The sequence below is a fragment of the Sorex araneus genome, chromosome X (genome assembly GCF_027595985.1).
Source record: "Sorex araneus isolate mSorAra2 chromosome X, mSorAra2.pri, whole genome shotgun sequence".
In the NCBI taxonomy this organism is placed as follows: Eukaryota; Metazoa; Chordata; class Mammalia; order Eulipotyphla; family Soricidae; genus Sorex; species Sorex araneus.
The window spans coordinates 248,710,565-248,734,740 of record NC_073313.1 but is presented as its reverse complement, the minus strand read 5'-3'; the positions used below and the strand labels follow the sequence as shown (position 1 = coordinate 248,734,740).

At 42.3% G+C, this 24,176-nt stretch overlaps 2 protein-coding genes across 2 annotated transcripts in view; both read left to right on the top strand.

Annotated features, from left to right (window-relative positions):
- LOC101550549 (peroxisomal trans-2-enoyl-CoA reductase-like) overlaps positions 1–1,939 on the top strand; it is a 32,505-nt gene extending 30,566 nt beyond the window's left edge. Inside the window, exon 8 of the mRNA XM_055122578.1 lies at positions 1,453–1,939. Coding sequence (XP_054978553.1) covers positions 1,453–1,538 — 86 coding nt within the window. The 3' untranslated portion in view covers positions 1,539–1,939. The remainder of the gene's footprint in view (positions 1–1,452) is intronic.
- Positions 1,940–3,993: 2,054 nt separating this feature from the next.
- The window catches only part of PECR (peroxisomal trans-2-enoyl-CoA reductase), a 34,202-nt gene continuing 14,019 nt past the window's right edge, over positions 3,994–24,176 (top strand). The window contains exons 1-4 of the mRNA XM_004601434.2: positions 3,994–4,212; positions 16,376–16,509; positions 17,946–18,111; positions 23,339–23,420. Of these exons, the coding sequence (XP_004601491.2) occupies positions 4,089–4,212; positions 16,376–16,509; positions 17,946–18,111; positions 23,339–23,420 (506 nt within the window). The 5' untranslated portion in view covers positions 3,994–4,088. The remainder of the gene's footprint in view (positions 4,213–16,375; positions 16,510–17,945; positions 18,112–23,338; positions 23,421–24,176) is intronic.

The following is a 24,176-nucleotide window of genomic DNA, read 5'->3' as shown; positions in this document are numbered from 1 at the left end:
AGCAGTCACACAACACATCATAAAACACTCCCTTCCCATTCCCCATAAGTACCACACCACATATGATGAGGTTCAGATAGTAGGCAACAAATCATAGAGGGAAATGTATATATATCTATATGCATGCATATATACATATTTTCAGATATATATACCAAAGCTCACATCACCCAAACTTTAACAACATGTTAGTGACAGCCTATAGAATGTCTTAATGACTCCTGCCAAATTAGAACAATCTTCACACTGTTTCCTATATGAACACTTTTTGACAAGCATGTTAGCAGTTCTTCATAACAGACAATATGAAATATATTATTTCGGTTGTGTTTTGGGACAAGGATTGGGGTTTGGGATGGAAATATCCCAAATTTGATGGTGGGAAGGTGTAATGGTGGTGGGATTGGTGTTTGAATATTGAATGTAATCAAACATTGTGAACTAACTTACAAAATTAAAAAATTAAATAAGAAAAAGTAATGTGGAGTTCATGCCCAATTCAATCAGCTTACTCAATGGGTGAATAAATAGCAGTGCTCCTACATTATTAAAAAAAGAAAGAATACTACAGAATGATTGGCCATTTGCCTTGGGAATTCCAGATTCCTGTAGGCTTTTGGTGATCCTAAATCTGGGGCAGAATTTTATGAAGTTGGACAATTGTTAACTTTCTATTTATCAGAATCCAGGAATTCACAGGAAGTTAAGGATGTAGGGTGGAGCCCATAAAACTTATACTATTCTGGCACTCTCTCTGCTGTAGACCCTCTTGCAAATGTCCACACTCAACCCATAACCACAGACACGGGTTATTGACTTAGGTTGATTTAGATCATCCAGTGATCAAAAAGGGGCTCCTTTCCCAGAACCTTGTGGATTCCTAAATAGAAACTGAGGCCACTGGAAAAGGTAAATAGCAGAGAAGGTGCTGGGTAGACCACTCATACAGGAGGATGTTTATAAAAATTATTCTTACTGGGCTCAGAGAAATGATCCAAATGAAAAGGTGCTTGCCATGCATGCAGCTAATCCAGATTCCATTCCCAATTCCATTCCCTTCCCAGCTCATAGTTCCCTGAACATAACCAGGAATGATCCCTGTGCATAGAACCAGGAGTAAGCCCTGAGTACCCAAACCCCAAAATCAAAAATTGTACTTCCTTAGAATGTAAGCCTTATTGAACATCCACCGTATGCCTGTGGCTATACATTGGGACACACATTTAGCTTGTGAATTTAAAAATGAGAAATGTTCTTTTGCCTCTCTATGAGGTGAGAAGCTGGGGACTTAGCAAGGGGGAAGCCAGTAAGTGTCAGAACTGGGGCTTTACTTAAAATCTCTATTATTTGTTGCAACAAACTTACTTTTTCTGGCTGAGAAAAAGGAGAATCACAAGAGGCTTTAAATAACAAATGAGAAAAGACATGACTGGGGTTTTTTCTTCTTCACAGATCACGACAACTGGCCTGAGGGACCAGGGGACCTTTCAGCTGTGAAAAGGATGAAGAAGGCTTTTAAAGAGAGGGCCAACCTCTAAGCCAAGAAGCAAAAGGGTGTTTCTGCAGGTGCCTCACCAGCTCGACAATGAATTTGAGTACTTTCTAGGGGTTAATGATTTGTATGGGGAAATCACTATCACTTTGATAACCACATATTGATTATAATCAAGATTTATTTCTGTAATAAAGTCCCAATGGATGTTTTTTCACTTGAGATTGGAAAAAAAATTGATAGGAGTGAAAGTGAATTTTACTATGTAGTCATACTTTTTATTTCTAAGATATCTCAAAAGTCAAACAGTTGCAAATTAATAATAGAGGTAGTTTCGCGTCCTCGAGGTTTAAGTTGTTAATGATACACGTAAGCAAGGAGTCTATAGTTGACAACATTTTCATGCTTCAAATCTGAATTATGCAATGATACTATTTTTTTCATGTCAAATACTTGGGACTAATAAAGCTTTTCAGTAGTTATCTCAGTGCATGTCTATTTTTTGGTTTGTTTTTAAGTCAAATTTACATAGACATCTTACTTCAAGGGAAAAACACTTATTTCAAGGACTTTTCTTTTGCAGTGCAGGACTTTGTCTTGATTTCCAATTCAAAATATTTACTTTTCTCCATGTTTTTCTTTTGTACGTCAATTTCTTCCCCATCCCTTTTTAATTGAATCTCCCTGAGATACAGTTATAAAGTGGTTCATGATTGAGTTTCAATCATTTTATGTTCTAATACCCGACCCTTCACCAGTACACGTTTTCTACCACCAATGTCCCCAGTTTTCTTCTGCACTCCACCAGCCAAAACTTTTATTCTCTCTCTCTCTCTCTCTCTCTCTCTCTCTCTCTCTCTCTCTCTCTCTCTCTCTCTCTCTCTCTCTCTCTCTAACATATATACACATAGTCTGTCCACTCCCCAAATTCAGATCTTTGCTTTTGAGACAAAGTCACCACCTTCTTTCCCTATGAGTTCTTTCCCTATGGTTTATCATTCTTTCCTTATGGTTTATCATTCACTCATAGTGATTGATAAACCAGGCTCTGGGTAGTGGCCCCAGAATCTGCTGTTTTCTCAGACTCCTAGAATGAAGTGTCTCTGTGTGTGTGTGTGTGTATGTGTGTGTGTGTGTGTGTGTGACTTGTGGGGGGGTTGACATTTAAGGAGCTGCTCACTTCCAGATCTGAACAATTACAAAGTTGCCCCAGAGTGGGCACACCTTATACCTGACATTTCCTGCCGGGTGCTATTGATGTGGAAAGTTCTGATATCTTTTCCTAGCTAGCATTATAGCAGTGATCTGAAAGTGAAAATTTCATGGCTTTTGAGTTACAAGCCATGAGGGGGGGGTCTTATCTTTCAGATAATCTTCTATGGACAAGAGCTACTGACTGACTCCTGACATTTCTGGAGTGCTGTTATTTAGTTCTTTCTGCTGAAAGCAGGGGGCCTACCTAAATATAAAAGAACTTTTTTTTTTTTGCTTTTTGGGTCACACCCAGCAATGCACAGGGGTCACTCCTGGCTCATGCACTCAGGACTCACCCCTGGCGGTGCTCAGGGGACCATATGGGATGCTGGGATTTGAACCTGGGTCGGCCACGTGCAAGGCAAACGCCCTCCCCGCTGTGCTATCACTCCAGCCCTGTAATAGAACTTCTTATGCATTCTTGTTTGAGGAGCCAGATTATGATCAAAGTATTTATTAGAACTGTGTGTTTGAGCTGGAGTGAGAGCACAGCGGGTAGAATATCTGCCTTGCAGGCTCCGGATCTTGGTCCAATCCTGGGAGAGGAAACCTCAGTTTACTCTTGCCAGCTGCTGTGAACAGTCCTCTTTTATGCTGCTTTATTCTATATTTTTGGCCTTCTGCAAGCTCCTGGGCTTTTTCTGATAAACAGAAAGTTGCAATTGTCCATCACAAAATTCTGCCCAGTGCTTAGGCTCACGGGAAGACTGAGGTTTCCTCTCTCAGGATTGAACCACAGTATAGGGCTAGGTTAAAAGGAAACATTTCGTGTGGGCCTTTTAAAAGCCTTTTGCATTTTTTATTAATTGACAAGTATTGCAGAAAATGCAGGAAATCTTCAGGGTGGCCAGCCTGGCTAGTTTGAGTCCTTCTGGCCATCTGCCTCGGGTATTGTCCGATGTCTTAGTCTCCCCTTCAAGTTCCTCTTTATAAAAAAAAAAAAAAAAGACTTTCAGTTTTAATTTTTACTGAATTACCATGAGATATACAGTTACAAAGCTGTTCACGGTTGGGGGCTCAGGCATACAATGTTCCAACACCCGTCCCTTGGATGCAGGAGCCGACCCACAAGGATGCGGACCACAGAGAAGCCGCTGCCCGCCGGTAGCCTGGGGAGGCTCGGGAGCGGCAGTCGCGGCAGGCGGGCGGGCGGGCGGGCGGGGCCCCGGGAGCCGGCGCGGGCGGGTGGGCGGGCGGGCGGGGCCAGGGCCAGATGGGCGTGGCCCCGGGGGCGTGTAGGCCTCGGGTCACGTGGCCGCTTCGCTCGGTCCGCCCAGGATCGCTGCAGGTCACCGCAGAACTCCCAGGGCCTGCGTTCCGGAGAGTGGGACTCTGCGTGGCGATGAACTCTTTGGTTCACCTGAAGAGCTGCCTGGCAGCCGGCTTGCTGCAGAACAAAGTGGCCATCGTCACCGGCGGGGGCACGGGCATCGGAAAGGCCATCGTGACCGAGCTCCTACACCTGGGTGCGTTAGCAAGACCCCTGGGCCGGGGCACCCGGAGGAAGGGGGGCAGCAGAGACCCAGGCTAGAGTGACCCGGGTAGGGCCTGTGAGCCAGTGGCCTGGGCCTGCGGATGAAGCTGCCACTGCAAAGCCAAGGACAAGGGGCCCTGATTAGAACGGGGAGGAGAGAAAAGAGATTTCTAACAAGTTATGGGTCAGGCTTCTGGCGGAAGCATGCGATGGCATTAATTGCAGGTGTTCATGTGAAATGAACTAGTCTCTGTCCCCGTCTCGTTGCAGTGAACGGATTGTTAAGTATAGTATCCAGAGGGTTGTAACAAACCATAGATTTATTTCCTGTAATCTCCCACCTGTCTCATAATCAGAGCAAGAATATTTCCTCTTACTTTCTGAACATTGATCTTAGTAAAGAGATGACTTTGTAAACACAAAAAACAAAGAAAGCATGGGGGATTGAAGATATAGTGCCTGTAGGCGTTTATAGATTGCTTTCCAATCTCTGATCAGCAAAGTTTTTTTTTCTGCTTAGCAAGATCATGTTGGGGAAAATTGACAGTCTATGTATTGATAGATATAAATACTCTTACACATAATGTATTAAGTTCTGCCTTTGCAGCCTGAGAAATATTTGTTCTCTTTTCACCAGTCCAACAGGTGTCAAAAGGTTGAAGAGCACTGATATAAATCAGTGTTGTTAAAAAGAAAACAAAAAACATGTAAATAGAAAAGAAATTTATTCTGTTCAAGTCTTTCACAAATAATAAGGAAGAGACCTGGTAACCTTGAGGGCAAGTTAGTTTAATGATATGAAACAAATATTCTAACCAGAGACTACTGAGAAAATACTCAACTTTTTTGTTAACAAAATGCAAGGTAAAACATTACAAGATGCCATTGCTTTTCTAATAAAATTTCTGATGCTGGGGAAAATGTCGGGCCCCAAGGGTAGTACAGGGGAAAGATACGGCTTTTCGTGCTTTGATCTGTTAGATCGCAACATCACATACGATCCTTGGAGCACTTCTAGGAGTCCCTTCTGAGCACAGAGCAACAAATATCCCCTGAGCACTACAGGTTCTGGCCCAAACACCCCTTTCCACTAATTCTCCTTCCCCACGTCCACAAAACGTGATTGTTGAAATGAGATTGGAAATAAGTATAAACTTTCTGGAGAGCATTTTGGGAAAAATAATCCCCAAGTGTTAATAGTTCTCATGCTCTGTAGTGTAGGAATCCATGTCTAAAGAATTGAAAGAAATGAGCAGAAATTAATACCGATTTGAAGACATGTTCTAAATATTGAGTTACAAACAGTTAAAAAGTCTAATATTTTTGTAGGGAAGTAATAATGTCAGCAGAGCCAGGTTATGCTGCTCTTTAAACATCTTGCCATTGAAGACTTTATACAGAAAAAAATGTGTAAGTGAACAAAGGAAGATTCTAACTAAGAAGAGCATTCCAATTTGAGTGTTAATACAAATATGCAGGAAAAACTGCGTATATATTCAGAAACTGTAAACTTGTAGCAGCAACTTTGCTTGTTTGTTATTACTTGGGTCTCTACATCCCCTGGTACACAGGATTAATTCTTGGCTTTCTGCTCAGGAATCACTCCTGGCTGGCTCCGGGGATCATATGAGGGATCGGGAATCACACCATGGTCAGGCACATAGAAAGCAAGCACCTTACCCTCTGTACTGCCTGGAAAGCTCCCATTTTTCTGAAAATGGTTTGAATTATGGATGGCTTAGATTGCCTTCATTTTTCTTTCTTTGAAATGAGTATGTGAGTTGCTTTTGCTTTGTGATTCCTATGCCTAGCATATTGTGTAAACTAAAAGACAAAAGACAGGAAGACAGAGGTGTGCGTGGTGTGTGTGTGTGTGTGTGTGTGTGTGTGTGTGTGTGTGTGTGTGTGTAATTCATAGTATAGTGGGTAAGACGCTTGCCTTGCACTTAGCCCACCTGGGTTGGATCCTGGACATTCAGTAGGGCCTGCTGAGCCTCGCCAGGGCTGATTCCTGAGTATAGAGCCAGGAGTATTCCCTGAGCACTGCCAGCTCCATGTGGCCCCAAAATGCTAAAGTAACAAAGAAACCAATAAAGAAAATTTGTGTTTCCTAATCTGGCCCTAGTGCAGCTTCATCACCATTACTGTGTACAAAAAATCACCGAATTTTATCGTCATGTGGGAAAATCCATAAAAGGAGGAGAATCAGGGTCCAGAGAGACTTGCCTTGCACGTGACTTGACTTGCGTCTGGGGTTCAATCCTCAGCACTGCATATTGTCCCTTGGAGCCTGCTAGGAATGATACATGAGTACCTGGGTACAAAGCACTGGTGGGTGTGACCCCAAAAGAACAATGTGTGTGTGTGTGTGTGTGTGTGTGTGTGTGTGTGTGTGTGTGAGAGAGAGAGAGAGAGAGAGAGAGAGAGAGAGAGAGAGAGAGAGGCAGAATCAACTATCTTATGTGGAAGTCAGATATTAGACTGTATAGCAGTTTTGTCAGATTTGGTTCAACTTTGCTAGCTTTTAGAGGTTTTCATATGTTTGAAGTTTCTTAACACCTGCTTAGTAAATTTGCGTAGTTGAACACTCTACACATGAGTCCCTGAGTGCAGTGTCCTGCCCTGTTTTCATTAGGACAGGCTGAAATAGAATAATTATGTCACAATCTTTTGGAAGCCGTGGATCCCTTTGAGCTGCCAATGATGAAACATCTCTAGAAAATAGTACTTTAAAAATGTGCGTGTAATACTACTGTATGGATTTCTTTAATGAAGAGACCAATGACTTTTAGTGTAGCTTTCTCAGCTTTTATTTTTACGAGAGAATAAATTGCTACTTTCTGAAAATTATTAACCCCTAATTGGCCAAGCAAAAGAAAATATTGGCCAATTCTGTTGCTAGTGAGAAGGCTACTATGTTTTGGTAGTAAGTTGAACTTTAATTAATTTGGTATTAATTTGAAACTGGCCACAGAGGCATGCTTTTTAAAATTAGATGAGTCCAATATGTGTAGTCTGTGTGTCACTGTCTCTGTCTCTGTGTCTCTGCGTCTCTGTGTCTGTCTCTGTCTGTTTGTCTGTCTGTCTGTCTGTCTCTCTCTCTCTGTCTCTTAGGCTGGACAGAATGGAAATAGGAAAGGCAAGTTGAAATCTTGAGGTTATATCACTTGTCTTCACTTGTCACTTGGCATCTCGTTCATCTTCGATTTGCTCAAGCGGGCACCAGTAACGTCTCCATTTGTCCCTGTCTCGTGCTAGTGTAGCCCAATGATATCTGCTCGCTCCAGATATCATGATATCTGCTGCTTAAGGTAATATAGCAGTATTTATTTCTCTGTAGACGAAGCTATTGCCAACAGCAGAGCCCTTGATGATGTTTAATAAGTGTAGTTTGAGGAATGAGTTAAAGATTTAAAGCAGTCAGTTTCAGTCCAGACGGGAAGGGAATATGCTTGGTTCCAAATGCCTTTGATGGAACAGTAATCCCATACTTTGCTATATCTTATTCTAATTGTTACCAAACTTTTTTTTTTGGTCACTCATCTATATCATAATAAAAAGTCCTATCCAAATCACTTAGCATAAAGATTAGACGGATTATTCTAATTTCTAACTAGGTAGAATGAGAGCATTGCGATTGATTTAAATAATAGAGGGTATATGAAAGAATATAGGAGTTTTTACCTCTGTCCTTCTAAATCCTCTCAATCTTTCACTGTGCATACATATATTTTATTTTGTTTTTGCTTTTTTTTTTTTGCTTTTTGGGTCACACTCAGCAATGCTCAGGGGGTTACTCCTGGCTCTGCACTCAGGAATTACTCCTGGGGGTGCTCTGGGAACCATATGGGATGCTGGAGATCAGATCCAGGTTGTCTGTGTGCAAGGCAAATGCCATACCTGTTGTACTATGGCTCTGCCCCTCTGTTGCTTATTATTAACTAACTAAACTCAGTTTCTAATCTTTTACCAAGTATTGCAATCTGTATATCTTGCAATACCTTTGTACCTAGCTTAACTTTATAGTTAATAAAAAGTTCTAGCAGTTAAAGAAAATGGTCTCTTAAAAAACATGTATCAGTCTATCCTTCTCATATTAGTTAACTAGCTGTCCAAAGCCTTCAGGATTCAGATAGCCATCAATGATTACTTAGTGAGTTATTATCAGATATTATCAGTTATTATAAGTTATAATCAGAGTTATTATCAGTTATCACCAGAAGATATGAATGCTTCTATTTCTATTTTTACCATATGTCTGCTTTTGAGACCTAGGACAAAGTCAACATAAATCACAGTAGTATTCCTGAGGAACAAGTTTTTAATTTGTCATTTAGCAAATGAAGTTTCTCATGAAAGATACTTATGCCTTTGTAGGAATAATTCACCATCCACGGAAGTGAAATTTCCTTTTTCTTTTTGTTTTGGGCCACATCTGGTGGTGCTCAGGGCTTACTCCTGGCTCTGTATTCCGGGGTCACTCCTGTTGGTGCCGGGGGGACCATATGTGGTGGTGGTGGGCATAGAACCCAAGTCCTCTGTATGCAAGGCAGGTGCCCTGCCCACTGTACAGTTCTTCTGGAACCAGAAAGTGAAATGATTATACCCACTTGGACTTCCTCTTCTGCCACTAGTATGTGTAAATTAAGAAGTACAGTGCAGTCTCTGAGCATGGGCTGGTGGAATTATTCATCCTATTTAATAAATATTTACTGAGCCACATTCTGGTTATGTGCAATAAAATAAATCACCCTGAAAAATAGCGACTTAAACTCTAACTCCCCAGAATTCTTGTGGGAGAGCTGCCCAGGCATGCTGTTGGCATCTCACTCATTTGGAGGTCGTGCTAGGTGACCAACCAGCTTCTGTACTGCCACCAAAGACAGCAGACCACCTGAACATAGCTCTCCTGTTGGACATGGGGAGTCACCCAGATGGTGACTGGGACTGACCTGGGCTGACATAACCATAGTCATAATTTGTACTCACAATTCTTATGCAGCTTTTCAGTTACAGGTGTAGCCCTGTTTATATAACTAAGACATTCTCTTCTTGGATGAAATCCATGTGGATTGTATATTCTGGCTGATTACCAACCCACACTAAGGAAAAACTCAGTGTCATCCTACTGTGTCCTCCCAGCCAGTTTTTTTCTTTTCTTTTCTTTTATCAGTAAACCCTCTAGGAAAGACTTCACAAGTGTCTGGGTTTTCTTCTTGTCATGCTATGTTGCTCTCCCTTGAGGCCCCCTGTGTAGCTGCTGCTAACTAGCAGGAGAGTTGGGTGTCTCCTGATGGCTTCTTGGCTCCTGTTTCTGCCACCTGGATAGGTCATGAATCTCTCCACGTGCTATCTTTACGTGACTGTGGCTTCCCAACACCAGGGTGGTCTCTGCATAGGTGGAATTTTTCCTTTATTTTTTTTTCTGGAATGGGGGCAACGTGCATATGTGGGTGTGCTCAGGGTTTATTCCTGGCTCTGTACTCAGAAATCACACTTGGCAGACACAGGGACCAGATGCGGTGCCAGGAATTGAATAGAAGTTAGCTAGGTGCAATGTCTTGTCATCATCACACACTATCTTTTGCCATAATATTGTCTGTCTAGCCCTCTTTATTATTATTTCTTTTTTATTTTGTTTTTGGGGCCATACTCGACAGTGCTCAGGGGTTACTGCTGGCTCTGTGTTCAGGAATTACTCCTGGTGGAGCATGAGGAACTGATGCTGAAGATCGAACTTGGGGTGGCTACATGCAAGGTGATCCCCTGCCTGCAGTATTATCTCTCGGCCCCCCTTTTTTTCAATGTTTGACTGTTATTGTCAATTCTTTTTTTTTTAAGTTATTTATTTTATTGAATCACCATGTGGAAAGTTACAAAGTTCTCAGGCTTATGTCTCAGTTATACAATACTTAAACACCCATCCCTTCACCAGTGCCCATATTCCACCACCAAAAACCCCAGTATACCTCCCACCCCCCGCCTGCGTAACTGATAAATTTCACTTCATTTTCTCTTTACCTTGATTACATTCCATATTTCAACACAAAATTCACTGTTGTTGTTGGAATTTCCCCCCAAAAAAGACAGCCCTACTGCCGAGGAAGCATTTGATAATTAGTTTTCCATTGCTGAGAATGAAGAGATATGAAGTCCCGCTGTTCCAAGTACATAATTCCTTTTTTTTTTCTCCTTCCCGCACCACCAAGTTTGTGCCTGCTTAATAGTCCTCATAATATGGCGGACACCATGCCACTTCTCCCTGAAAAGGGAAAGAAAAAAAAACTGAGAAAAAAGGATATTTCCCCTCCTTGGCAGGTGTGGGGCTATGGCTTAGTTCACAGTCTAGAGACATGGCTGCAAGCAGTTTCTGGAACCAAAAGTAGTCTAGTTGGCCTCCGGATCCTGGTTGATGAGCAGCAAAGCAGCCACACATAAGTGTGGCCACCAGGGTCGAATCTTGGCGGACCTGCGCCGGTATCGTCCCTGGCCCGAGACTGCCCAAGCATCCTGCTGTTCCAAGTACATAATTTTTTTCTTTTCTTTTTTTTCCTCCTTCCTGCGACACCAAATTCGTACCTGCTTAATAGTCCTCATAATATGGCGGAGGCCACACTGCTTCTCCCCCAAAAGGGAAAAAAAATGAGAAAGAAGGATATTTCCTCTCCTTGGTTGGTGTGGGGCTATGGCTTGGTTCACAGTCTAGAGACATGGCTGCTACTTTGATTACCTTCAATATTTCAACAAAAAACTCACTATTATTGTTTGGAGTTTCCCCCCAAGTCAAACCTGCTAAAAAGGATCTATTTCACATTGCTGACAATTAAGAGATATTAGGTTTTGGATTTCTGTATAAAGTCCAGGGAAAATTCTGCCAGAAATTGCATCACTGCAAGCTTTTACTTCCCTTTTGTGGTGCTCATAAGATGGAAAAGCCTGGAGAGAGAACCCCTACCCCCCCTGGCACCACATGGGGCAGTGGCTCAGTTCACAGTCTAGAGGCATTTCTGCGAGATGCTGGTGTCCAAAATAGTTTAGTTGGCCTCTGGGATCATGCTCGTGCAACAGCGGAAAGGCCACACACGTGTGGCTGCTGCGCTTAAATCTCGTCAGAGGACGGGTCCAGTATCCCCCGCCCCCCACCCCCGGACACCTCCCGAGTGTCCTGTAGCAGCCGGCTGGTACCTCCATTTTGTGCTCAAAAAGCTGTGATCGCCATGCTGTGCCTGGAAAGGAAGGGTTGAGAGAGAGAAACCCTTCCCCCCTGGCACCGCATGGGCAGTGGCTCAGTTCACAGTCTAGAGGCATTTCTGTGAACTGTTGGTGTCCAAGGTAGTTTACTTGGCCTCTGGGATCATGCTCGTGCAGCAGCGGAAAGACTGTTTTGTTTTTTTAATTAACATGATAACTGGTCTCCTGAAAGAGGTAAGTGGCTTAACCTGAAGTTTTTGTTTTCAAATGGGGCTCTTAATTCTCACTATGGATTTAAGAATTGCAGATGCCAGATTTTTTGTGATGTGTTTGTGTGTGTGTATTTATTCTTGTGTTTTTTTTTTTCTGTGTGTGTATTTAACCCTTGCCCTGATTACCTCGTGTCCTACTCTGGGAATAAGGGGAAATTATAACCATATTTGTAGGCAGAAAAATTAAGGAGGAGAGTACCCCAGGAATATCAATTTCCAGTTTCCCCTGTCCATCTTATTGAGCTGATTAACAACTAGAACCTCAGGAAGTCCACTTAGAGTTACATTCTGGCTAGACATGCATAGTTGAGTTCTTTGCCCTCCTGATAGGAAAAAATTCCTCCCAGAAACAGGGCAATAATAAATCAGTGTTCTTGTGGGAGTGTAATTTATGCTTTATGCTTTATTAAAAATTATCATCATCATCATCATCATCATCATCATCATCATCATCCCGTTGATCATCGAATTTCTCGAGTGGTCTCAGTAATGTCTCCATTTGTCCTAGCCCTGAGATTTTACAAGCCTCTCTTTACTTGTCCTTCCCAACGATGCCTCATTGGAGGCTCTTTCAGGGTCAGGGGAATGAGACCCAACATTGTTACTGGTTTTGGCATATGAATACGCCATGGAGAGTTTGCAAGGCTCTCCCATGGGGGCAGGAAGCTCTCGGTAGCTTGCCAGGTTCTCCGAGAGGAAGAACTGAGCTATAAGATGTCGCTTCCGGGAGTTTGGTTTTAATGGTTTCTGGATGTTGACCATTGGTGGGATTACATGGCTCCAGGGGCAGTCCCTTGGTGTGACCGCCTAGCTACTGGAAAATGGGGAATCTGGGTGGAAGAGGCGCAGTCCCGATCCGAGCAGGCTTGGAGGTCTCAGCCCCGGGTCCCACACATCTGGGTTCCTCTGCCGGTACCTTCATGCGTGAGGCTTGTCCGAATGTGTGGAGAGGGGCCTTGAGCATGGCTGTGGCTAGGCTCCGGAGGTCTTTGGCCATGGGAGCTCTGCTTGGGGGGAGAAGGGAAGCTGAAGCCCACGCCCTTCAAGGGGCCCCCAGGAAGACAGCCAGGAGCTTGGGCCAGAGACTCTGCATTGCTCTCTTCCAGGAGCTTGGTTTTAAGTCTCTGGATGATGGCCGTTGGTGGGATTACTCAGTGCTGCGGGCAGAAATTATGCATAAAGTTTGATGAATTATCAGTTAAAGTTATTCATGACTTCCAGTGAAACCAGAGTAAATCTTTTTAACAATTGCATTGCCAAAACTTCATATTGTTCATTAGAATTTCCTGAAGTGGAGGCCAGAGTGATAGGACAGCAGGTAGTACGTTTGCCTTGGATGCAGCCAACCCAGGTTGGATCCCCGGAATGCTCTATGGCCCCTCGAGCTTGCCAGGGTATACAGTATAATGAATAAGCCCTGAACATTGCTGGTAGTGGCCCCCCAAAATAATAAATAAAAAAAAGAATAGTTTTTTGATGTATCTTATTTAAAAATGCAGAGACTACCCTGTCCTGTATGATAGAGATAGTTCTGATCCAGTAAAAACCATTTTATTCTTTTTCTTTGAAAACTTTATTCTACATTGAGTTTTTTGAAGGTTAACTGCATACTAATATAAGTTATAGCAGTGATAGAATTCCAAGGAAGATTGTTGATGAAGCTGAGTTACATACAGTACAATCAAGGGTTTAAATGCTCTATTAGGGTGAGGGCAGGGATAGAAGACCATGCTGAAGGAATGCTTTTGGTTTTCTCTGGCAAGGGAGTGTTATCACGGTAGTGGCGATGACCACTGTTGTTTAATTTACATCTTCATATGATTACAGAATTATTTTTTTCACTCTGTCTCTGTGCTTTGAATTTCCCTAGGCCCCTATCCCTAGCCCCCAAGGTAAGCCTGCTTGTTGTATTTTTACATGAAAAGATGGAAACATTCGCTTTAGGATGTCCAAGATGTAAGACAACATGGAATAATAAGGCTTAGTAAGGTAGGTGGAAGTCCCAAATGTAGTTCAGTCGTGTTCCTTAAGGAAATCCCTGGTGGCAGTGGCTGTATTCTCATAGTCCCTCCTGTAACTCCATCTTCAATTCTGACTTTACACATGTGCAGTGGCAATCATTTGAATGCAGGGACATAATCGCTCACTGATCATGATGTACCTGGTTATTTTCGTGGAGAGATTTAAATGAAACAGCTAGCTGTGAAGTTTGTATTTGATGTGACTTTGTAGTTCATATTCAGTGACCAGGAGATGTGAGTCGTGCTACTCTTGGGAGGCTAGGGCTATTTCATTTAGCCAAGGTAATTGATATTAGTGACTAGTAGAGTGAGCCAAATAAGACCTTCTGTCTAACCCTGCTTGGCAATCATGCTTTTGTTCTTTATTTTTTTAATTTTAATTTTAATTTTAATTTTTTGCTTTTTGGGTCACACCTAGCGATACTCAGGGGTCACTCCTGGCTCTGCACTAAGGAATTACTCCTGGCGGTGCTCAGGGGGCCATATGGGACACTGGGAATCGAACCCGGGTTGGCCGCGTGCAAGGCAAACGCCCTACCTGCTGTGCTATTGCTCTAGCCCCCTTTATTTTTTTTAAACTTTTTTATTTATTTTTGGCTTCTGGGGCCACACCTAGCGATACACAGGGGTTACTCCTGGCTCTGCACTCAGGAATTACTCCTGGCGGTGCTTGGGGTACCATACGGGATGCTGGAGATTGAACCCAGGTCAGCCACGTGCAAGGCAAACACTCTACCTGCTGTACTATTGCTCCAGCCCCGCTTTTGTTCTGATACATCTTATGTATACATATTTTACAAAAATCCCACAATACACCATCCTCATTTTTACTTTAAACTATAACTGCTTTTTCAAGAGAGTTGTATGTGGGCAGCGATATAATACAGAGAGCAAGGCACTTGCCTTGTATGTAGTCAACCTGAATTTGAACCCTGACACCGCCTATGATCCACCAAGCACTGCCAGGACTGATCCCTGAGTCAGAGCCAGGATTAGTCCTGAGCAAAGCCAGGTATGGTCTAAAAGACAAACAAAAAGGCCATGTACAAAAATGAATCGAATAAAGAGATGAAAATCTATATGCGCTATAGTGATTATTTTTGATTCTCTTTCATCTTTTCAGTACTATCTTTCACATGGTATTGTTGTTTTTCTATTTGAAGGATTTCCTTTAGCCCTTGTGCAGTGAAGGTATGCTTGAATGAATTCTTTAGCTATCATATGACTGCAAATGTCTGTATTTTGCCATTATTTTGGAAAGTCATTTTCAAAGTAGGTCAAGTTCCTAGATTCACAATCTTCCTTTCTCTTGTTGCCTGTGGGCCCCCCTATCCCAACACACACACACAGACACACACACACACACACACACCACACACACACACACAGAAGAGATATTCCATTGTCTCCTGGCACACAGTGTTCCTATAAAACAAAGTCTTCTCTCTTCTTTGTTCCTTTTCTCTCTTTTTTGTTAAACATTTTCCCATGTTAAACTGCTTTATTTAATTTTATCAATAGTGGATTTTTAGTCTTTTAAAAAATAACTTAAAAAATAACTTTATTATTCGTTTGCATGCCTTACATAATGCAAGTCATTTTCATTTTATTTTGAGGTAGAGTAGGGTGGGAAGGGTTGGGCCATACCAAGTGTAGCTGGGAAATTCTTCCTGTTCTTAGGCTGATGAGATGCTCCTGGCAGTGTTTGAGGACTGTAATTTTGTTGTTCTTGTTGTTCGGGGGCCATAGCTGGTGGTGCCCTGGGTTAACTCTTGGCTCTGCATCCAAGGATCACTCCTGGCTGGACTTTGGGGACCACATGGGGTGCTGGTAATTGAATGGATTGGCTGAGGGCAGGGCAAGTGCCTACTGCCCGTACTATTGCTCCAGCCCTCAGATAAATATTCTTGAGGTATATTCTGGACTGAAGTTAAATTACTTGGAAACCCTTTCGTACTTTACAAAAAAAGGCTTGTTTTGAGTTCAGTGTTGGCCCGAACAGCTTATACTGAAGGGCTCATATTTCCTCACACCCATTTGAATATTTACCTAATGTGCCATAAAATGCTGTCAGAGGTGAGCAGGGACTATGCCAGTGTTCTGTGAGCACCAGAGTTCATTCCCAGGACTCATCTTGAGGGATTCTTTTTCCATTCGGAGATCATTTCCTTTTCCACAAGTGCTGATCACAGTTCAGCAGAAGATTTGAGGCAACTCTTTGGATCTCTGGGATTCCTTTCTGTGTCACTCCCTTTACTCTCTGCCCTGTGTCTTTAGCTGTTTGGCCTCTCCAAACTCCCAGCTTTGCCTCCACCACCGAGAAAACCACTTGCTTCTAAATGGACTCCTCCTCCCTCCGCTGCAGACAAGAAGCTCTCTTTGAGGCTACATGCAAGCGAGGCTAATCTCCAAATCCTCTGATGTGTATTTCTGCTCTCTGAGACCTCTAGTCTATGCCCCTTGGTTGCCAGTGATGGAATAAGCTGGGTTTTATATGGATATTTTTTCTTTAAGTAGTTTTGGTCTGCTGGCTGAGTTCAGTTCTTCTTACTCCCACATGGCTGGAAGCAGTTTTCACGTGAAATATTTTCTAATATTAAAATGTGGAATTTGTAAAACCAGCAAAAGCGTATTAACTATACCGATTCATTCTTTGACAATTTTCTCTCAGGATGTAACGTGGTCATCGCATCCCGTAAGTTGGAGAGATTAAAATCTGCTGCAGATGAAATGAAGGCCAACCTACCTGCCAATAGCCAGGTTCAAATCACTCCTCTACAATGCAACATCCGTAAAGAAGAGGAGGTAAGACACATAAGCACTGTAGCACTGTAGCACTGTCATCCCGTTGTTCATCAGTTTGCTCAAGCGGGCATCAGTAACGTCTCCATTGTGAGACTTGTGACTGTTTTTGGCATATTGAATACACCACGGGTAGCTTGCCAGGCTCTGCCATGCGGAGGACACATAAAGCCAAGAGATTTTTGACTCATTCATTTTAATTTGCATAGAGAGAGTCTCCTTAGCCTGACTGTGTTTTAGTGTTCGTTTTATTTCGGGTCACATCCAGTTGTACTCAGGGCTTACTCCTGGCCATGTGCTCAGGGGTCCCTCCTTTCAGGGCTGATGAACCATATTTGGTGTTGGGGATTCAACTCCAGTTGGCAATGTGCAAGGCCAGTGCCTTCCCCACTGCTCTATCTCTCCGGCCCTGGGTCTTTATTAATAGCTCACAGAGAAGTCTGTGTGGGAATTTGTTGCCCTTAGTGATTTCTTGACCTGGTAAACTCAGACGAGGTAGAGAAGCAGGACCAGGAAGCAAGGAGAAGCATGGATGTGTTTGCAACTTGGGACTGACTACCTTTCATGCTGTTTGCCCTTTAAATAATTCTTTTTCTTTTCTTTTTGGTTCAACCCGGCAATGCACAGGGGTTACTCCTGGCTCTGCACTCAGGAATTACTCCTGGCGGTGCTCGGGGGACCATATGGGATGCTGGGAATCAAACCCGGGTTGGCCTCATGCAAGGCAAACACCCTACCTGCTGTGCTATCGCTACAGCCTCTCCACCAAATATTTATTTATTTAGTTAGTTAGTTATTTTGCTTTTTGCTCACACCCAGCATTGCTCAGGGGTTACTCCTGGCTCTGCACTCAGGAATTACTCCAGGCAGTGCTTGGGGGACCATATGGGATGCCGGGGATTGAACCCAAGTCAGCCTCATGCAAGGCAAACGCCCTACCCGCTGTGCTATCTCTCTGGCCCCTCCACCAAGTAATTCTTTTTTTTTTCTTTTTTGGGTCACACCCAGCGATGCACGGGGTTACTCCTGGCTTTGCACTCAGGAATCACCCCTAGCGTTGCTCAGGGGACCATATGGGATGCTGGGAATCGAACCCGGGTTGGCCGAGTGCAAGGCAAATGCCCTACCCGCTGTGCTATCACTCCAGCCCCTCCACCAAATAATTCTTAATGCTACATTTAACCTGATTCTATTGTGCTTGGTTATCCTGGATTGGTAGCTTACACAATGGACACCTGCTTTACTCCAGAGTTTTCCGGGCTTTTGGAGAAACCTTTCTATCCCAATGACAACTTTAGCTTTATGGTCTCGAGGCATTGGGAGACTCTGATTGATGGTGCGGTGTGAGAGGCTGCAAGGTGAGAGTCCTCTAGAGCAACCCTTTGGTCCGAGTGAGAAGGTAGGGTATTAATGACTTTGCTGTCATTGTTTCTCTTTAGGTGAATAGTTTGGTCAAATCCACTTTAGATATTCATGGTAGGATTGATTTCTTGGTGAACAATGGAGGGGGCCAGTTCATGGCTCTCGCAGAAGACATCAGTTCCAAGGGATGGAATGCTGTGATCGAAACCAACCTGACGGGCACCTTCTACATGTGCAAAGCAGGCAAGTGTGACCTATAACACGAATGGAATTGAAGGTTTATTTCCAGGTCCTAGAGAAGCCAGGAGACAGGGATCTGGCTGAAAGGTAATATGTATGCCTTGTATGGACGTGAGACCTAGCTTTGATCCCAGGCACTTCTGGAAATAATAACACATAAGGACAAATAATAGAGAATTTTAGTTTTTATTTTTATGTTTTGAGGTGGCCACGCTGGTGGTGCTCAGGGCTTACTCAGCAGGGCATGGGGAACTCCATGGGGTGCAGAGGACGGAACCTGGGTTGTGAGCCTGTAAGGCAAGTACCCTACTCTGTAGACTGTCTCTATACTCTGACCATAAGGGAATTCTGAAAGAGAACTTTGCTTCAAAGTATAGCCATTTACCTCTCTGATTTACTGATCTTCATCATAGGAATGTAAATTGATACTTTTCTGTGAAACAAAATAGTTTTTATTGAAAAAAAAATTGAGAGATGTGAGCTGAAAGAGAGCAGAAGGAGGGGGAGAGGGAGAGAGGGAGAGAGAAGGAGAGAGAGAGAAAAAAGGATACATTTATGAATAGAAATTGAGCAATACCTACAGACTCTGGATTCTGTTGAACTTTTAATTTTACTTTGTGAGAATATTCACTGTCACTGTCATCCCATTGCTCATCGACTTGTTCGAGTGGGCACCAGTAATGTCTCTCATTGAGAGACTTATTGTTATTGTTTTTGGCATAACCAATATGCACAGTAACTTGCCAGGCTCTGCCGTGCGGGCTCCATACTCTCGGTAGCTTGCCGGGCTCTCTGAGAGGGGCGGAGTAATTGAACATGGGTTGGCCGTGTGAAAGGCGAACACCCAACCGCTGTGCTATTGCTCCATAATATTATGAAGGAAAAAATGTAAGAATATATAGAGGTATAGACATACAGTGATAAATTATGCTCATAAAGTTAAAGAAAACTTCAATAATAATTTTGTTTGAAAGAAATATATCAACTCTTGGGAACCTGTTAATTCAACCAAATGTTATGGCAGAACATCAGTCCACATTCTTTTCTGTTAATTAAAGTACTGTGATTTACAAAGTTATTTGTAGTTGAGTTTGAGGTGTGTATTTCAACACCACCCGCACTACCAGGATAACTTCCCTCCACCAGTGTTCCCATATGCCCTCCCCACCCCAACCCCTACCCTCTTCCTGCCCGTCACAACTTGACAGGCACATTACAAAGTCTCAGCGGTTGTGACTTACATCTCATGTTTTCCCTTTTGCTGAGGCTATGTTTTGTATATATGGCTATATCCTTCACTCGTATATAGTGAAGCCCTGATGCCTGTTCACCTGTTCTATTCTACCCCTCCCACCCCCGCCCTTGATTTCTTTCCTTCTCTTTCTCTTCTCTAAACACTGAATTCAAAGGTGATCCAGGCCTCACCCTTTCACTACATTTCATCATCCAGTATTCTATATACCCCAGATAAGTGAGGTCATCCTATGTTTGTCTTCTTTTGGCTTACTTCACTCAACATGTTATTTTCCAGTTCCAAACACTTAGCAACAAAAGGCATAGTTTCATCCTTCCTTGCAGCTGCATGGTTATTTCATTGTGCATCTTCATAATCCATTCATCTGTTGTTGCACTGTTAAGTTGATTCCATATCTTAGTGATTGCACTGAGTGAGGCAGTGAATAATGGTGTGCATATGTTCTTTTGAGTGCTTTTATGTTCTAAGAGTAGATGCCCAACAGTGGAATTGCTGGGTCGAATGGCAGTTCAATTCTAAGTTTACTGAGAATTCTCTATAGTGTTTTCCACAAGGATTGTAGCAGACAACACTCCCAGCAGTCGTGGATGAGAATTCCTTTTCACCACATCCTCACCAACACAGATTGTTCTTACTCTTTTTGTGCCATTCTCACTAGTGTGAGATGATATCTCATTGTCATCTTGATTTGGGTTTTTTTCTGATGATAAGTGATACTGAGCAGTTTTTCACGTGTTGACTGTTTTCCTTTGAGAAGTGTCTATCCATTTCCTCTTCCCATTTTTTGATAGGGTTTTGGAAATTTTTTGATTGATCTTTGTGTGTGCCTTATATATCTTGCATCTCAAACCTTTATCTCATGCCGTTGAATGCAAATAATTTTCCCATTCAGCTTTTAGTTTTACAGATCTTTCTTTTGCCATGCAGAAGCTTTTTAATGTTATGCAGCCCCGTTTGTTTATTTTTGATTGTGTTGCCTTTGTCAGTGGTATCAGATCATTGAAGACACCTTTGAGGTTCAAATCTTAAAAGGTTCTGCCTGTATTTTCCTCAATGTGCTTTATAGTTTCTGGTCAGATCTCCAGATATTTGATCCACTTTGAATTGACTTTTGTGTGAGGTGGAAGATATGGATCCAGCTTTAATTCCTTACATAGTTATCCAGTTTTCCCAGCACCATTTGTTGAAGAGGCTATCTTTACTCCCTTCTATGTTCTCTCAGTTCCTTTATTGAAAATTAACTGTCCTTATATATGGAGTTTTGTCATAGGTTATTCAATTCTGAACCACTGATCAAAGGGTGCATCTTTATTCCAGTACCATTCAGTTTTGATCATGCTAGCTTTATAATACACTTCCAAATTATGTAATGAAATACCTCTCAATTTCTTACTTTTCTGTGTTATTTTTGCTATTTGTAATTTTTTTTTCTGATTCCGTACAAACTTTGTTTTTGACTTTTCTAGGTCCCAGATAAATGTTGTCTGAATTTGGATGGGGATTGCATTGAATCTATATAACAGCTTAGGTAGGATAGTCATTTTAATAATATTGATTCTTCTACTCCATGAACATAGGATTTTTTTTTTCATTTCCTAAGTCCTTCTTATATCTCTCTCTTCAGTGATTTAAAGTTCTCCTGATGGGGGCTGGAGCGATAGCACAGCGGGTAGGGCGTTTGCCTTGCATGCGGCCGACCCGGGTTCGATTCCCAGCATCCCATATGGTCCCCTGAGCACCGCCAGGGGTAATTCCTGAGTGAAGAGCCAGGAGTAACCCCTGTGCATCGCCGGGTGTGACCCAAAAACCAAAAAAAAAAAAAAAAAAAAGTTCTCCTGATGTAGTTTTTGTTTCGTTAACTCTTTTGTTAAGTTGATTCCTAGATACTTGATGTTCTTGGATACTACTTTAAATGGGATTCAGTCCTTGATCTCTTTCTCCTCTGATTTGTTCTTTGTATATAAGAATTGTCACTGTCAGCCGGTGACCTGTGGGTCCCCTTGGTGTGTTACTCAAGTCTCACAGCATTAGTTATAGAGAAATCATGAAGGGTTGGGGTGGGGGGGACAATTACATATAGGTGTGGTTGAAAATTACCATAAACACTGAACAGATATAAAGTCCATCCTTCAGGGGAAGTTCTTCTAGGACTCGAGGGCAGAACCTCTTGTAGTGCTCAGCACTCTAGATTCTTGCTAGGAGATTCACCCAAGGGCAGAATTTCATCTAAGGGCTTATGCTTTCTCATTTCCTTAGTTAGCAATACATTTAGACAGTCATCTTTTTTTTTTCTTTTTGGGTCACACCTGGTGATGCACAGGGGTTACTCCTGGCTCTGCACTCAGGAATTACCCCTGGCCGTGCTCAGGGGACCATATGGGATACTGAGATTAGAACCCGGGTCGGCCTCGTGCAAGGCAAACACCCTACCCGCTGTGCTATCTCTCCAGCCCCTAGACAGTCATCTTAACTTTACTACTTAATAGTATTTCTAGACACAGTAAGAGATATATTAAGCTTAAATGGTGACTCTTCCTGGGGACTTTGTGCTATATATCCCAGACTACAGTCCTCAGGTCAAGTTAGTCTTTCCTAATTCCAGCAGCGTCCTTATTCAGTAACATCCTTTTGGATCATGTCAGTTTGTTCCATGACCTTGTTTTTAACTTATACTTCTCATGGCACTTAGCCTGTCCCATTTTGATGCCAGGGTATAGCTTGCCCCGGGTACATCCAAGTCCCTTGCCAGGACTCTCCTTTTGGAAGTGTTAGGAAGTAGGGCAATTGAGGCTTAAGTCAATATGATGGATGCCCAGGAGTAAATATTATTCAGAGTCATTTAGTTCCCATGTTACAAAAGTATAGCATTAACTGTCTTCCTGTATCTATACAAAAAGGATATTGATCTCCGACAAACCATGAAAAGGACATAAGGGAAAAAGAAAAGCATTACTTCATTTGCATACACAAAATCCAGAGCCCTCAGAAGAATTTGACTTTACAAGTTACAGGGCCTGCTTTGGGGATATATGTGACTAACAGATAGAGGGAAAAGAGCACAAAGGAGAGGTTAAAGATAAACACATGCTGTACTATTGCTCCAGCCCCTTGTATCATTCCGTATGTGTGAAGTATTTAGCAAAGGCACATTTATAGAAGCAGAAAATAGATGAGTATTCCCTGGAAAGGATTGAGCTATAAATAGGCAAATAATATTTTTTCATTTGCAAATTAAAAAAAAAACACCTCTAAGGTAGTAGAAAGATTCTAAAGCTGAATAAAACTACAACACCCCAAAGGAAAGAGAGAACAAAAGGGAATGCCCTGTTACAGAGGCGGGGCATAGATGGTGGGGGGGGGAGGGGGAGGGTGGTGGGAGGGATACTGGGATCATTGGTGGTGGAGAATGGCACTGGTAAAGGGATGGGTACCTGATCATTGTATGACTGAAATGCAAGCACGAAAGTTTGTAAGGATGTAACTGTACCCCATGCTGACTCACTAATAAAAAAAAAACTGAATAAATGATGGTTACACAAATTCTTATTAAAAAAAAAGAATTAAGATGTAAGTATAGAATACTTAAATTTTATGGTATATAAATTGTTCAATTGGGACTTTTATAGAAAGGAAAAATAGGGCTGGGATTAGGGTACATGCAAGACTGGTTTGATCCCTGATACCACTCGACCCTGAACATCACATGGTGTAAATCGAGCACTGCTAGGGTGGTTCTGGTGCTCCCTCCCCTACACCATCCCCTACCCACAAGCACTGCGTCATAGACCTGAGTGTCACCATGTCCTCAGCATGGTTTGCTCAGAAGACCAGGCCACTTCCTTCGATCCTGAGCACTGTTTGGGAGCCCTCCTCAAAACAAAGTGTAAACAGAAAAATTGCTAATAGGCATCATGCTAGAACAGGGACTGGGAAAATGATTAGGGATTAATAGGGTTATTTGTCTGTTTCCTACAGTTTACAAATCCTGGATGAAGGAGCATGGAGGGTCGATTGTCAACATCGTTGTCCTGACTAAAAATGGATTTCCAGGAGCTGCGTAAGCATTTTTATTTGTTTTTTCCCCTATATATTGAGAATTGTTAACTGAATAAAGAAAAAAATTCCTTAAATTAAGGTAGTTGATCTCTTTAATGAGTTTAGGATATTAGTACCTAGCATTTCACTTTATTGAACTTTAGTTCTTCTAAAATATTCCCATTCATATTAGGGTTACTCGATTGATATCAGCAAAATAATTGCTGTCTTCACACATTTTTCTAGGTATTCCTAGTCTTTTTTTTTCTCAATGTCATTTAAGGCTACTCTAGTTTCCATTACAGCCTGGCCAAGGGAGTCTAAACTCCCTTGGGTTATTGTGAATATTACTAGGGTAAGAGATAAGCCAAAAAGCAACTCACATCTCCCATTGAATCAATCACAGGTCATCAGTGGGTGAGTGAATAAACATTCTGATGTCTGCATAGTGAACTCAGGAGTAGAAAGGACTGGCTTGTTGATTCAAGCAGTGAAACAGTTGAATTTCAAAAAAATAATTCAAAGGGTAAGAAATCAACATACAGGAGCCCGAGTCATAGCAGTACTTAAAACATTTGTTAGTGCCATGACAAAAGCACTGAGAATTGTGTGCTGTTTTACCGCCTACTGCTAAGTTTCAGTAAGGATATGAAGCAAAGTGACAGCCTTTAAAGAGTTATTAGCTGTAATTGCACAAGTTGTATGAGGTCTAAATCACATCGGATGCAGAAATAAGCCTCCTTAGACAACGATTGAATATGGAACCTGTCATTAAAAT